The 16,203-nt window shown below is 38.1% G+C and overlaps 1 protein-coding gene across 1 annotated transcript in view; it reads left to right on the forward strand.

Moving 5' to 3' along the window:
- Positions 1 to 16,203, forward strand: part of ATP10A (ATPase phospholipid transporting 10A (putative)) — a 111,258-nt gene that overhangs the window by 81,327 nt on the left and 13,728 nt on the right. Inside the window, exons 8-14 of the mRNA XM_068182680.1 lie at positions 1,108 to 1,325; positions 2,809 to 3,003; positions 4,431 to 4,992; positions 10,248 to 10,351; positions 10,523 to 10,649; positions 12,709 to 12,893; positions 14,266 to 14,587. Of these exons, the coding sequence (XP_068038781.1) occupies positions 1,108 to 1,325; positions 2,809 to 3,003; positions 4,431 to 4,992; positions 10,248 to 10,351; positions 10,523 to 10,649; positions 12,709 to 12,893; positions 14,266 to 14,587 (1,713 nt within the window). The remainder of the gene's footprint in view (positions 1 to 1,107; positions 1,326 to 2,808; positions 3,004 to 4,430; positions 4,993 to 10,247; positions 10,352 to 10,522; positions 10,650 to 12,708; positions 12,894 to 14,265; positions 14,588 to 16,203) is intronic.

The following is a 16,203-nucleotide window of genomic DNA, read 5'->3' on the forward strand; positions in this document are numbered from 1 at the left end:
TTGGAAAGCATAATGAAAAGCTTTTCAATGAATACATAATGAAGGAATAAATAGATACCTGTTAGAGTGGCATTTGCCTGTCTAATGAATCACCCAGATTACTAAATGTCCATGGTCTTTAGGAATGAAAAAATATGTTGTACATGAGTTAGAGCTAAACAGCCTGTCATTAGAGGGGCAGGATTCCACAGCGGTTTCACACTTCTGCTTTCTGTTTCCTTTTTGATTTCTGTATATCCAACTGCCAGGATTGTTTTCTAGCATTAATTGGCTTGGTTGGATTCTTCACTGAGGAAGTATTCATCTAAAATATATCATTTGGAAAAACTCTTTCATTCTGTGTAAACCAGGAATTGGTCACTGCAGCAGATGGTGATAGGAACAAGTGTTGCAGTAGGTGAGGGTCCCCTGCTTTTCATACTGCATGCTGCATTGTCCTGTCTGTCATGCACAGAAGGGACAAGCTCCACAGTGGTTTTCACACTAGGCTAAGAGTCAAGGATCTGGGTTCATGTCTCCACTCTGCAGCAAATGGCCCTGACCTTAAGCAAGGCTTTAATGCCATCTATACCTCATCTCTGTGTGTAAAACAAAGGCAGTAGTGCTCTGTAGTCATGCTGTTCTGGGTACATTTCTGGTGTCAGTAACTGGTACTCAGTAGATGTGACATTTTTGCTGGAAAATATTTTATTTGAAATTTGTGTTGGAAATGACAGGAAAAATATCTGGATTGTTTATTTCCTCCTCAGATTTCAAGTGAAGACCAAATTGTTTGGTTGATTTCATCAGGCAGAGCTGGAGAATAGTCTTCAGGGTTGCACTGAATTACTGCAGAGTTTAACTGCCTTTCAGAGAGAATGTGCTGATAAGGGAGGCAGTGCATTGTGTTACATTTCTAATTATGTTATCTGCATCCTCCATTAGATACTACCATTCAGTTAAGACTACACTATATCTCCTGGTAATGGAATCATTCATTATTACTGAGAAAGCACAGCATAATATTAAAATCAGATCACCTGATAAAAAGTCACCATGTCCCTCTCCCTCTTTCTAAGCCACTTTTAACATACGCAACATTTGTCCCTCTTTGTTTTTACTCAATAGCCAAACGCTTAGCAATGTACCAAGAACCTGACTCAGAAGAAGAAGAGGCAGCCCCAAAAGGAGGAACTCTGTCCCAGCGTGACAGTATCTGCAGCCATCAGAGCATCAAAGTGATACACCGGAGCCAGAGCACCAAAACCCACCGGCGCACGGGTAGCAGAGCTGAAGCAAAAAGAGCAAGCATACTCTCGAAGCACACTGCATTCAGTAGCCCAATGGTAAGTCATGAGAACTAAAAGCACAGTGTCCTGTACCTTGTAATAGAACCATGTCCTGGAAAGGAAAAGGTAAAGAAATCTGTAGCACATTGAGTGACTCTTTATAGATTTCATTTTGGTGTTTTTACTTCTGTAGTCACAGCTTTTTGTACAAAAACAATGAAGTGTTGACATAGAGCTTATCTAAATGCCTTGTCTGTGCCAACAAGCTGAAGGTAAAGACAATCTGAAACGTTGGTTTTAGTTATAGTTTCATTTTGTAAAAAAAATATATGTGTTCCTTTTATGTACAGAAGCTGAGAATAACATTGAGGTCAAGGATTCAAATAGTTCTGCATATGCAAATTCTTTTCTCTTTTGTCAGAGGATTTTAAAACTATTAAGTGCTGGTGTGGACACCATGTATTACAATTCTTAGACACTGTTACCATACACCATAGCATAGTTTTTAGTGTGTTTCAGTGGTTATCAGTTGCCTGCATGTGTTGTATTTTAAAAACTAAACATCTTTACATTTCAAAATGTTGGTGACTTTACAACTTCATTTGGTTTATTTTATACTGTTGTAACTCTGTGTAAGTTTTACATCAGCTAAATGGTAATAAGAGGAGAGAAGAGCCAAGTTGTGTCTATTCAGGGGCTTTGCGTTGTTCCACTGTTGACACAAATTCACCCTTAAAGCAAATTACAAATATAGACAAAGAAAGATGCTGTTTGCACTGGTGGAATTCCTTGATTTCAGTCAAGAAGAGTAAGCTCTTTTGATAAAATTCCAAGCTGCAGTTTTTATACATAGAGTTCTTTGGTTGCTTGTATTCATCAGCTGCTGAGCATCAAGAGATAAAATTCTTCTGAGAAAAGAGGCTTAGATCAGTTTATTTTTAATCTTTTGTATCCTTACCTCCCTCTGTGTTACAAAATACTGGAGTTTACTCTGACAAGAATTATATTAAATAAGTGGAAAATACTGATGAAATAGAGTTGAAAGGGCTCAATGTTTCAGTGTAAAAAAGCCTCATGAATTAACTTCAAATGTGTGGATGGTTGTTGTTCTGTAAGAAACAATTGAAGATGGTTTCATTTTCTTGTGCTGATGTAAAGCCAAATTTTAAATGTCATTGCTGTCTACTTTTTTCCACACCTCTGGTCTCTGCAGTGTACCATACTTTAGTATTAGATAATAAATGTCTTGAAATAAACAGGAAAGAGGGAGGAAAATTAGGATCTAACTCTTCTCCTTTCCACTACCTCCAAAGTAGATAAATATTGCTGCTATAAATATTTCACATCATTTCTACCAGTAGGCTCATTGTTAACTGTTTATTGTATAGAATGGGTGTGTTGCAGTTCTCTCCACATCTACTCTGTGGTGTAAGGCCACCCCAAAACTCTTGATATTGACACTGCTTTGGATGGTTTAATTGCATGTTGCTGTTTTGGAAATGTAGAAGCACAGATATTAATCACTGGTATTTGTTACTAGGAGAAGGACATCACACCTGACCCAAGGTTGTTAGAAAAGGTGAATGAATGTGCAAAGCATCTGGAGGTCATGAGGAGCCACGAACAGCCGTTATCCCATCTGAGTCCAGAGCTATGCGACGTTTTCGACTTCTTCATAGCTTTGACTATATGTAACACAGTCGTGGTTACTGCACCTAATCAGCCCCGACAGAAGGTAAGTTAAAGAAAAAGGAGAAGAGGGTTCAGGCTTCTTTTGCCTTGATACTAAATTGTCTGGAAAGCTAGGGAAATGAAAACCTCCTGTTCTAGTGAAAAACAGCTAGAGCAAGTTGTGATGACTTGTAGAACCACTATGTGACTGAGTGAGTTTAATAATGCATTAGCTGAATGTAGCACGTCAGCTATTTCACTTGCCTCCATGGCAAGATATGCTTTCATTGACAATTTCAAGATACTTCTGAAACTCTCCTGATTTCTTGCACTGTAATTTATTCATTTAATAAGCATAAATATGTAAGTATTTGTGGAAACTAATGTGTAAATGTGCAAAACTTACCAGAAAGGGATATAAGCTGTCAGTGAATAAATATTTCATATATGTGGATTAAATTTAAAAAAGGGTGAGATATATTTTTTAAAGTTTAAAAAGAGAAATGCATTTGAAAAAAATCATTTAAAACTTTCAAATTATGTAAAAGATGCATCTTAAGCTCATTATGAGAAATAATGATCGTTAGTGCTTAAATTGGCCTTTAACTAGTGTCATTGATGAATGAGAATTTCAAGAACGCATTCCCAAGATGATCTGTAAGACAAAACTATAATGGAATGTAATATTAAAGGTTGCCAACAGCTGGAATTTCCATTCTGGAGAAAATTCTGCAATTTGCTTCTGTTCCAGATTGGAATAAAAAGTGAACTAGTCTGCAAAATTATGTGGTTTTGTGCCAAAGAAACATTTGGAGAATGTTCAGTTCTGCTGTTTCAGGAATGCTACACTTACACAATAATATAATATATATTACTATGAATATGCTATTACTAGTATTGCTACTGTATCTTTAGAACAGATTTGTGTGAACTGAGATGAATGATAATTCTGAAGCAAAATGCTTGAATGCTGAAAGCAACGGGGGAAATTACTTATTGCAACATGTCTTTTGAGAATATTTTCAACACTGGCATATTCTCATTAAACTTCATTTCTATGAGATACCACCCTTCTCAATAGAAAAATACTGCATTAACTTTTTTTTCACTACCTTCGCTGATTATGCACAAGGCATGACAAGTTCATACTAATGGTAGCCTTTAGTATGCACGGCTGATGGTGGTGGTGCAACACTGATAGACTATCCATTAGTTATATCTGAGGCGGTGAAAGAAGAAAAAACTGTTTTAATACAAATATATGTGCTTTCATACACAGGTATAATTCTGAAATTCTAGTGAATTATTTTGTTGTTCTGGAGTCAGTGTTGTCCATTTACATTCCTTTCTCAAAATACAAATACCATTACTTTTTGCCCTCAAAGAAATTTTACTCTTTAGTTGCAGATGCTTAGAATGACTATCAGTGTCAGAATTCTTGTATGGCTTTTCTTTGACATTTGTTTATTGGTGGGTTTTCTTCATCTCAAGGTTAGAGACCGATTTGAACTAAAATCTCCAGTAAAAACCATTGAAGACTTCATACGAAGATTCACTCCAAGTCGCTTGACCTCTGGATCTAACAGCAGCAGTTCCTCTAGTCTAGCTACAAGCAAATCAATGCACAGATTTGGTCTAAGCACGCTTTCGTCTACATCTACGGATAGCACTTTATTAAAACTGGAAGAGAAGCTGGCATACTCTGCACAGATGAATAACAATGGCTACAGCTCCCAGCAAGGCAGGACGGCTGTGGGGGGTGCACCTGAGGAAGGAGAACTCCGTTATGAAGCAGAGAGTCCAGATGAAGCTGCTCTCGTCTATGCAGCAAGGGCATATAACTGTTCTCTGGTTGGAAGGCTGTCTGACCAGGTATCAGTGGAGCTACCTCACCTGGGAACCTTAAGCTTTGAAGTACTACATACATTGGGCTTTGATTCCGTCAGGAAGAGGATGTCAGTAGTGGTCAGGCATCCTCTCACAGATGAAATTAATGTTTACACTAAAGGAGCAGATTCAGTTGTTATGGATCTTCTTCTCCCCTGCTCTTCAGGTACAGCTCTTCCTTACCTTTGGGGGGTTGGGAAGGAGTTAGTTGCTGAAGATCTCATCATATCTTACTGCCTTGTCTAGCAGGTAGACTTGCCTGCTTCTCATTTTGTAGAATGGCGACCATTACCCTTCTTTTATAATACTTTGTAATTATTGTTAATTTTCTGTAACGAATTACTGGTTCCTTACCTCACAAGGATGAGTGAAGATCATTTCCGTAGAAGATCTTCTACCAGCCAGGTTTATTTTAAAGGAATTTCTTACAACTCAGCCAACGCAATTTACATTTCTTTATAAAAACCTGCCTGGCAGTGCTTGGACAGTTGAGTATTTTATATGAAACTGAAGTACTTTTTATTGCTGCTTCCCTCTGTTTCATTTGTAAGTCCTTACATCCTTTTGCTGAAATATGTTGCATGAAGCAGCACATTTTTTTTGTGTTTAACTATGATGCTAAAGGGCAATGTGAATCAATCAGCCATCCAAACAGAAGGGTTGTGGCAAGGCGGAGAGATGCTGTTCCGACAAGAAATCTTGGCTTCAAATCCATCATTGACTAGCAAGCAGTAGACATGTAGCTGTGAACTTGGAATTTCCATAAAGCATGGAGAATTATCCAGTACCCAAATGTCCTAGGGAGCAGGGACAACTTTAAATAACTAATTGTAATCAGTTGATTTCAAGAAGAATCCTGTAAGTTTTCAGAAGTTAGAGGAGACTCATGGGTTTTAGTTTGCATTAATCAGTTTGCATCTAATTTAAGTGTTTAAAGATTACCCCAATATGAATGGACAGAACCCCAAAGTGCTAGAGGTACTTCCCATGTTTCACTAAAGCATTGACTTTGTGGTTACTTTGACATTAGTTGGAGTAAACAAATGTGAAAGGATTATACTGTGTAATTTTAGTTTAACGAAACACAGAAAAAATGTTGGCATTAGTTTTCTGGTTTCAGCCATATAAATCAAAGCTGAGCCAAAAAAATTAAGAACAACTTGTCCTTAACTAACAACAAAGTATTCACGAATAATTTTCTAGCAAAGTTCTGATCTCACAGAAGGCACGTAGAGCATCTATGGAAACTTCTTTCCTTCCAACCTACTAATAGAGAATTTTTAGCACTGAAAATTTCTAATGCCAAGAAAAATAATGATTGGAAATGAGTTCTCAGAATGAGAACTGAGCATTTAGAAAAGAAAAAAATATTTTATGCCTGGTCTTAAATTTTTTACCACCATGTAACAGACTGTGTTCAAAGCTGCAATGTCCATAGACTCAATGGATTAAGGAATTTTCAGGGAAATTTCAGGCAGGTCTAGGGCCCACCTAGGTAAAAACAGTAAGGCCAGTTAGAAAATTAAATAATGGCGACATTATCAAAGGTGATATATGTCAGAGACGAAGAAGCAGAGTTCCTGAAGGCCACTGTGGGAATGAGCAGTGTCTGTAGCTGAGCAAATCCACCATCATTACAGGCAAGCAAATTGAAAGTGGTTCTGAAATTGTGCGGGAAGTTTTTTGTTTTGATTTGGGTTTTTTGTTTGTTTGGGGTTTCTTTAGCCCATATTGAACTATGAGTTCTGGTGTGCTTTGCTTTTGCAAGCAATGTGAAGTGCAGCCACTAGAACACCATAAGCAGTTCCCCTTGGTTTTTCTAGTCCTCTTAAGCCCCTGCTGGCTTCAGTAATTTGTATGTTTCAGCAGATCTGTCTGAAAAGCATTTGACATTTCTTTTGAGTATCTTTCACGCCTGGAACTGGATTAGCTGTCTCTGCTCGAAGTATCCTCATGTCAATGGATGTAAAGGGAACCTCAAAAGATTTATGCTGTGGCTGTTATCTATACTGTGGGATCTGTTTTTGCTTTTATCCAGTTCACTGGTGATGGTGGAACATGTGTGTGAGAGGAGATGTAATGCTACAAGAATTCAGTCACTTATAATTTAAGGAAATTACTAAAAAGTGAATGGACACAACAGCTAATCCCACAATTTGGTCTATGTTGTTTTGGTGCTTCAGGGACATGTGAACTGTGCACTGGTCAAGTGTGTGTCTTTAGACTTGTGCCCTTAGACTGAAGGACCAAGGCAGCACCATGTCTGTAAACTCCCAGCTCAAACACTACATGCCATGAAACAAAGATTCCTGTTTGGAAAGAAGTATTTTAGAATATGATGAGAAGAACAACCTGAAATTAGAAGCAGAAGTATTATGTTTTAGCTTCCTTGTGTCTTATAGGAAAGTATAAATTGTCATGAGCCTCAAAATTTTAAAATATTATGAATTGATTCTATTTGCTCTGCCTGTATATCTAGTTAAGACTGTGGAACCTAGTGTATTCTGACAGCAAACAGATATTTCCAAAAGCCTTGAAATTATTCCCAAGAGTGTATTGTTTTTACTTTATCTCAACAGTCACCATGTTCATAAATAAGAAAGCTACTGTTTGAGTCAATACCCAACTCGTACAGGAGCTGTGAACATAAATCATTGAGAAAACAATGACTGCATTGGCTTTCTGCAGCTTGAGATTATGGAAGGAAATGAAGAAGCAGAAGGCCACTAGCTCTCTATCATTCTTCTGGAGGAGACATCCTTGCTGTTTTTCACTCACATGTGGTCACACTGCTCAGAGCAGACACTGCATCCCAGCTAAAAAACAAAAAATCTCCACAACTGGGTTTTGTCTGCAAGAGATTCCTTCCCTCCTTCTAACTTCTGAGCACAGAAATCTGAGAGTAGGACTGATGAGGCACATGAACAGCTGTAAGGGACTTTAGCTGTCATTGGTATGCTGGAAATGAGAACTTGCACAGAAAATAGTATACACATCTCTACTTGTAGAGAGTTGCTGTCTTGTTCATTGAAGGAGGTATGAGCATTTAACATTATGATCACTGCATTAGCATCTGTGGTATTCAGACAGCTCTGAAGTGATTAACACCACTTAACCTTAAAGGGATAGAAACAGCTTTTGATCTGTTTAAGCACCTATTGAAGTTTGCATCATTTGAAGTCAGTGAGCCACTGAAATAGCCACTCCCATAAGATGATTTCATGTGGGATATGCAAAAAATATGGCATTTTTCTCTAGAGTGTTAATGTATCACAATAAATTGGGAAGAATTCTTGCCTGCTTTATTGTTCTAAAGTTAAAAAAAAAACTCACTAATACAAGAAGCCTAGAAGAAGGTTTGCTGCAGTACTTCTCCCAGAAAAAAAAATTCTTATATTATACAGCAAAGTCACATGTGCCAAAAAGGTTATAATGCACTAATGGAAAAGTAGCAAAATGAAACTGTGTTAGGCTGCTGATTCCTTATATGCATAATTCCATATATAGTGTAAGAAAGGGCTTTCCAATTGCAAATAATACTTGTAGGGATGTCCTTCTGGAATAATATATCTGTATTGTCCCTTTGGGACAATCAACAGTGATAGCATAGGTAGTATTAATAGGTAGATGGACAGGCCCATGAGAATATTCCTACCAGTCAGTATTCACCACATGACCTTAATCAGATGGAGCTGAAATGAACATATGCAGGAAATACCACAATCTTCACAGAGTCCCTTAGGAACAACTGTGTACATATACTCCCAGCTTTGCAGACCTAGAGAGGACAGAAAAAGGTGAGAAAATATCTGTACAGTGAGTTAAATGTTCTGATATATGGTTGAGATAAATGGAACAAAACCCAGAATATTTGGATTCCAAACTCACAGTTCCCTTATTTCTACAAAATCAGTACATGTATGTGTTTCTGCTGGAGCATCTGAAGGCCCAGTTATGCACTCTGCTACAGTATAAATATGAAAGTGCTGAATGCTATGTAACTTTATAGACAGACTGATATATGTATGCAGTCAGTATAGAGCAAGATCAAACTCAGTATGAGTGCACACTGGCTACATGGGCACTGAAAAGTATAAACAGTAAGATACTTATGCCATCTAATTTATATACCTGTATTAAGTGCTTAATATAATGGCATAGTGCCCGTAGGCTCTCAGTATGAGGTGAGCACATTCATTCATTCAGTGCTGTATATAGTAGGTCTCTCGAGGTGCCCAGGCTTTGGGTGAGGACTTCGGGTCACCCGACTCAGTGACTGGCTACTGTGCAAGTACCAGTAACTCAAATACTGAACTTACGAACAGCTCCAGTCACAGAATTCTATCATTCTGCATCCCCCAAAAATATTCAGACTTTAGTAAAAAAAAGTGTATCACATCAGGGAGTAGGAAAACCTGCCAGAAGGTACCAGTCATTCTCACTCAATGGTTCGATCTAAAAATTTACCCTCTTGTATGTTTCCTTAAGTGCTAACCTTGAAGTTCATATTATTAAAGATTGCTACTACAGTACCTTTTTCATGAACTTGTCACGATCCTAGATGATAAGAAAGATGAATTATCACTTGTTTTTAATTTTTGGAGACATCATTTCACGTTATAAGATGGAACAAAATGTGCCGCCATCATATTTAGTACTCTGTGCTGATCACAGAGTGAGCACACTGCACCAGTCCCAGCTAAAGAGAGAAAAGAAACAGATGCTCAGTCCTCATTTTGAGGAGTTACACATGGCTTTAAGTGAAGGTTCCACTTAAAGCTAAGTGGAAATTTTGCTGAGGCATCCGAGGTAGAAGCTAGCTGTGAGGTCTGCAAGTGCAAATTCTCCTCTGAATGAAAGCACAGTCACACCCAGAACTTCTTGCCTTGATTCAGGCTGATAGGACGTATCAGTACAGCAATAACAGACAAAAGGACCTTCATGCCCTTACATATACAAAACAGAGCACTGTTTCCACTTCTTTCGAGATAGTAGCCTTGGTGGAAGACTGAGTGCTATTTTTAAGTGTTGTTTTTCTGCACATGAGGAGCTGTGGAGAAGCAGAAAACATTTGCTGGTAGTGTATTTGAAATTATACTTTCTGACAGTATTGTTTGCTGTGAATAATATCATGGTATCTTAAAATACTCAGGTGAAATAAATTCTTAAGTAAAAAAAAAAGTCTTTCTCACATACATTCACAGTGACTTTTTTGAAGAAGGAAGACAGAAAAAAGAACGAAAATACTTTTTTTTTTTTTTTAACTGAATGTTTTACTTGAGTTTCCCAGGAAATATCAACACCTCTTTAAAAGTATTAAAGTACTGGTACAGTGAACACTGTATACAAGTTTTTATTCCCTGAGGCAATTCAGCTGCTGTTATTTTTCAACAAGTAATTTATGGTTTTATTCTTGTCTAGATGACCCTCGGGGCAAACATCAAAAAAAAATCCGAAGCAAAACCCAGAATTACCTTAATCTTTATGCTGTAGATGGGCTGCGGACCCTCTGTATTGCAAAAAGAGTAAGTAAATGCAGGCTTTTAGTTTGCTTTTAAGGAGAGTCTTTACAAAGATTACTGAAGGTATTTATTATTTTATTGTTCTTGATTCATAACTTCTTTTTCATTTTATTCAGTAAAGTATGAATGCCTTTGCATCATATTGACTGTGCCCTCACATACTCTTTGTAATAGGTTCTCAGCAAGGAAGAGTATGGCTGTTGGTTAAAAACTCATTTAGAAGCAGAATCCTCTATTGAAAATCGCGAAGAACTTCTGTTTCAGTCAGCACTGAGGATAGAGAAGAATCTGCATCTGCTAGGTAATGAAGTGAGAGCTGGACATGAAATTAAAATGTGATAACAAATCTGAAAGCTTGGCTATGAAATCTTTCCCTTAAATTGTTTCTGACAGTATAGAAATTGGCTTTTGTGGGACTTTATCATGGCTGTCATGTGCAGCACCACAAAGGAATAGGATATAATTAACATAAAAAACATACCCTGTTTTCCTTGCTTCTGCCAACATTTTATCACTAGTGAAATAAGTGGAGTAATACCAGGGATGAATTTTACGCAATATCCTAAATGTGAAGTGCTGCTCTAAAGAAGAGGAGGACTTGGCCCAAGCTACAGAATTTCATTAGTTCAGTGTCTACAGAATTTCATTAGTTCAGTGCTGCTTCAACGTGTCAGAGACTTCCCTGACTCCAGGGGCACCAGAGACACACACAGCAAAGCTCACAAACTGCATCTGTGAGAGGCATCAACTTTCATATACATCAGGTTCAGCTCATGCACTTGGGGCCTGTGTATTCTGTGGCAAGGGGTTGCAGTTAAAATGAGTGTATGTAAAAAGTATTGCAAGAGCTAAATCATACTCTTTTGAGTTGAGATGTTGAAAGACCTTCACTAATTACCCGCATGCATGTCGCTGGGAGACAGATCCACCTCACCCAACTTTTAATGTGTCTACTACAGATCTCTAAGGCTCGACATATAACCAATGGGGAGACAAAAAAAGTGTAGTTCATTTGGTCTGACTTAGATATCTGATTTAGGATTAGATGAATCATGCCCTTGAAGTGTCTGGTTCTCTTCCCTGACTTAAAGGGGGGCATGAGTTGTCTAATTCAGACCAGCGTAATAAATTTCCCACCATGTGTGTACCTGTTGGCTCTGGCTGCAGTCTGAGCTGAAAAAAAAAGTGAAAAGGAAGAAAAGGTGAAACTGAGCTGCCCGACAAACAAGCTCTGGCCAGTAGTAAACTATCAGTTCAGTCATTCCCCAAGAACCTCATACTGTAGTTTGTAGCTTGGAATGATCAATCATCATTAGGTTGTAAGAATAAAAATTCAGTCTGGAATATATTTTCCTTTATTTGGATACCTTTCCCAACATTGCCCTAAGAATGTGTTTTCGTGTAAATGACTGGTGCTCAGATTTAAGGGGACTTCTGTTGTTAATGTTTTTTTTCAAGGAAGAACCATAGAAGAAATAATTAGCTGAGAAAAGTTTGTTTCATTTTTCAGGTAACTTGCATGTCTGTCACTTCCTCATTTGCTAGTGGCAGGGCTTGCATTTCCTCACGTTGAAGTCTCTCTGACACTCAGTGGAGCACTGATGTACCTGTGGTGACACTGAGCTTGGTCCTGAGTGGCTTTTTGCCACTTTTCATATATATGAAAATCTTGTCAACTGATTTATGTAAGTGTAAAACAGATACCCAGTCACTTATAACAGGTAGAAAGATGCACTGAAAGCATGAAAATACACATTTTACTCTCACATCATGGTCAAAAGATTTGTGATTTATTCCCTGCTGTGTCTCATTTGATCACCAGCATCTTTCTGCAAGAGCAAAGAGCAGCAACAAGGCACTAAAAGGTTTATGTTTGCAGTCTAATCTGCTGTTGCCAAGCTGCAGTCCTGCTGTTAGTCCCCTTCAAAAGAGGAATTTCTAGTACATCTCTCTTCTTGCTGAGAAAAGGCAGTTAAGACCTTTAGGAACTGAAATGATCTCCAAGAACCAATAGCTCCTCTAGCAACATTCAGCAGAAATGACGTAGATATAGAGCATAGAGACAACAAGCCTCATGAACCTCTGGGGAGTGGCATCTGGTTGCTTTTGACATTTTGAATTCTGGATTTGTTGTTTATTCTTCATGCAACTGTTTACCACAGCTACTTTCCTTTCTTCCTCCTCTATACCCCAAAAATGCTGCCCAGATCTTGCAACCATTGGTAGTTTAGCTGTCTCCCGGTAAAAGTGGCTGCTGGTCTGGTTGTTTTGGGTTTTGTTTTGTAATATAAGATTAAAATTGAAGGGCAACCCTAGACGTTCATTTAATATGGAATATTTGGGGGTTTTTATGTGTTTAGGTGCAACTGGCATAGAGGACCGTTTGCAGGATGGTGTTCCAGAAACCATTGCAAGCTTGCGCAAAGCTGGGTTGCAGATTTGGGTTCTTACTGGAGACAAGCAAGAAACAGCTGTTAATATTGCATATGCCTGCAAGCTACTAGATCACGATGAAGAAATCATCACTTTGAATGCTGAATCATCAGTAAGCAGATCCAATATACAAGTTGACTAATTAAAGAGTTTTGTTTTATTTACAACTTGTACAATTAAAAGTTTGATGGCTTTTTTCCTTTTCCTGTTTTTTTTTTTTTTTCTTCTTTTCCTGCTTCATCTATAATTTTCAGGTAGGACATTTCTTTGAATACTTTTCAGTGAATTGTGCTTCTAAACCATAGCACCATGTATCATAACCTCACTGAAAACATGTGTGTAGTGAACTCCACCATGAATGAAAATATGCCATAGCAGCATAAATCACTTTCTTCGGTATGCATTCTCAAAACGTCCCTATTTCTGTGTATTGGCACTAATGGGTCTAAAAAGCAACCTGTTATTATGGGTCTAAAAACAACCTGTTAAGTGCATGTTGAGAAAGAAAGCAACTGATAACCTGTTGATAATTTGTGCTTTATTTTATGCCACTGAAATGTAGTATTTAGATAACTCAGTCATTCATGTTTTCTCAGGTGGCTTTTTCTCTGGAAATAGAAGCAATATTTAAATTTTGATGCTAACAGTGAGAGGCAGAAAACCACATCCACAGTAATGCCTTGCTTCCTAACAGACCTTTTCTAATCCTTCTGAATTACTGATCTTTCCTGTGCTCATCTTGTTTGCAAGCAGTCACAAAGAGTTTACTGATACGGTCTAACATACAAGGAACCAGACTGATAGTGCTGTAGTCCTTTTATGGGGTGATAAAATTGGACTTCAGATCAGCAGAGGAGAGGTAGGCCATCAGTATTGAGCTCCAATTTCTTTCAAAGAGGAAGAAAAGATAACAGCATTTTCCATTCTTGGGTGTATCAACTGAACTGGTAAATTAATTTTCCATGGTTTTTCTTTTTAGTCATGCTTTTCTGTAAGACCAATAGCATTTCTTTTAAATGTTCGTATATTCTCAATAACATCTTCTAGTTGAGTGTGGCTAGGAGAGAGATTTCAGCTTAAATAACCTTTAATTGGCCTTTAACAATGCATAACTCTTTGATGTGAGTTGTGGGCGTATACATGGTTTTCATCACCATAATGGTGTTCATCACCATGCTTAACTTGGTACCAATTATATATCATTTCTCAGCACTGTTATTCTGAGAAGGAGCTAAAAGAAATTTAGCATACAAAAGTGCATGTTAAAGAAGAGTTAGATTTTAAGCCTTTCTACTCTTTACTGTTGTCATACCTTCTGCAAGAATTGTGTTCAGAACAAGTAGAAGATTATTAGAAATTAAAACTTTAACAGCACAGCAAATAATACATTCCCCATATTAGTTATGCCTAAACAAACAGAAAACACAAGCCTTTGAATACATGTTCTTTTCTCTCAAGCATTTTTATTTTGAATTTCTTTTCAGGAGACATGTGCTGTCTTGCTGGAACAGTGTCTGCAATGCGTAGAGTCTAAATTTTCAAACAACACAATAGACGGAGCTACTGGAAACATGACTGTTGGGTTCACCCCTCTCTATCCACCCTCTTCCTCTGTGCTTTCCAGCTTGGGCCTAGTCATTGATGGAAGGACTCTAGCTTATGCCCTGGAACCCGCATTAGAAGATAAATTTCTTGCACTAGCCAAGCGATGCCGTTCAGTCCTGTGTTGTCGCTCTACCCCACTCCAAAAGAGCATGGTAGTGAAACTAGTCAGAGACAAACTCAAAGCAATGACCTTGGCAATAGGTAAATACCTCCTATTTTAGTTAATACTAAAATACTAGTTTATAATAGTCTGCCTTGATGTATACTGTGTCTTGAAAATTTTTATTTTTTTGACGTGCAACAGGACCCTCCCAGCTGCCTCACAAATGAAGCAGCCTTCCAGTTTTGTCTGAAAACATGATGGACAATTCTAACATATTTATTCTAACATACTTACTCAAAACCAGACTAGAACTCTGCAGTAGTATTTGGGATTTCTTCCTACAGAAGTTAGGTAATCAGGACCCAGTTGTGCTAAGAGGTTTTGACATGTCTAAACACAGATGTGAAGAACTGGGTTATCTTATACTGTGCAAAACACCATTTTGCAATCACTGTATTACACCCCAAAAAAATTGTGCTCAGTGCTGTTTCATCCGATCATGCTTAAATTCAAGGTTCTGTGTTTATCATCACAAGTTAGCCATACAGCACAGGCTATGACTTGGCCTTGTCATTATGGAGAGTGGATTTACAACTGGTATCATAATAACACTAACACTTCTTCCCACCTGATCACTCAGTTGGCAAAGGGGAGACTTTGGCAGTCCATCTCTCTTAAGTTTGACGGGATCTTCCATGTTTCTATGATTTTAACACAAGTCAACCAGCTCTTCTTTCCTTATCTCACGTTTAGGTTAATGTTTCATTAGAAGATATTATTTCAGCGTATTCTGTATTGGTTAATTATAGCTGGAACACATATGGGTGGGATCTGCCCATGAGAAACCCTAAGTATATATAATAATTGCCAGACTTGTGTGACATCAGCATCACCAAGTATGTGCTGATTATCACAATCTTCATGCTTAATATACTATATCTTGCTCAAATATGCCTGCCTCCTACTGAATTTATATCTTTGGCTAACTGACTGTGAACATAATAATTTGCATATGTTGTAAAAAACATCTGGCTCGTTAACTTGAATTATCCAGTATGCTTAAAAACACTAGTGGAGACTGGGCAGCTTGTATGTTCATTCTTTCTGAGCATCTTGAGCCTATGAGTTGAGCTTAAGCTCCTGCTCTGGCTTAAAGCCTAGCTGTATGCATCCCCCCTTTTAACCAACATAAGATAACTTGGGTTGTAGCCTGGAGAAAAGGAGACTCAGGGGTGACCTTATCACTCTCTACAGCTTCCTGAAAGGAAGGATTATTTCCTTGTAGTCAGGTGGGGGTCTTTCTCCAAGCAGCAACTGACAGAATCAGAGGACACAGTCTTAAGCTGCACCAAGTGAAATACAGGTTGGGTATTAGGAAAAAGTTTTTTATGGGAAGAGTGATAAAGTACTGGAATTGTCTGCCTGGTGAGGTGGTAAAGTCACCATCCCTGGATATGTTTAAAAAAAGATTGGATATGGCATGGTGCCATGGTTTAGTTGAGGTGTTAGGGCACGGGTTGGACTTGATAATTGTGAAGGTCTCTTCCACCCTTGTGATTCTGTGAATTCTGTGATTCTGTATCACACAGTCACAAAGACGTCAGCTTTGTCTGGTGAGTGGATACCACCCTTACACGTGCCAACAGCAGGGAAACTGGTGACATGTGGTGTGCACCTCAGCCACTGAAGTTTAAAACCAAGTGTCTTGTCATAA

The sequence above is a fragment of the Anomalospiza imberbis genome, chromosome 2, assembly GCF_031753505.1.
Source record: "Anomalospiza imberbis isolate Cuckoo-Finch-1a 21T00152 chromosome 2, ASM3175350v1, whole genome shotgun sequence".
Classification (NCBI taxonomy): domain Eukaryota; kingdom Metazoa; phylum Chordata; class Aves; order Passeriformes; family Viduidae; genus Anomalospiza; species Anomalospiza imberbis.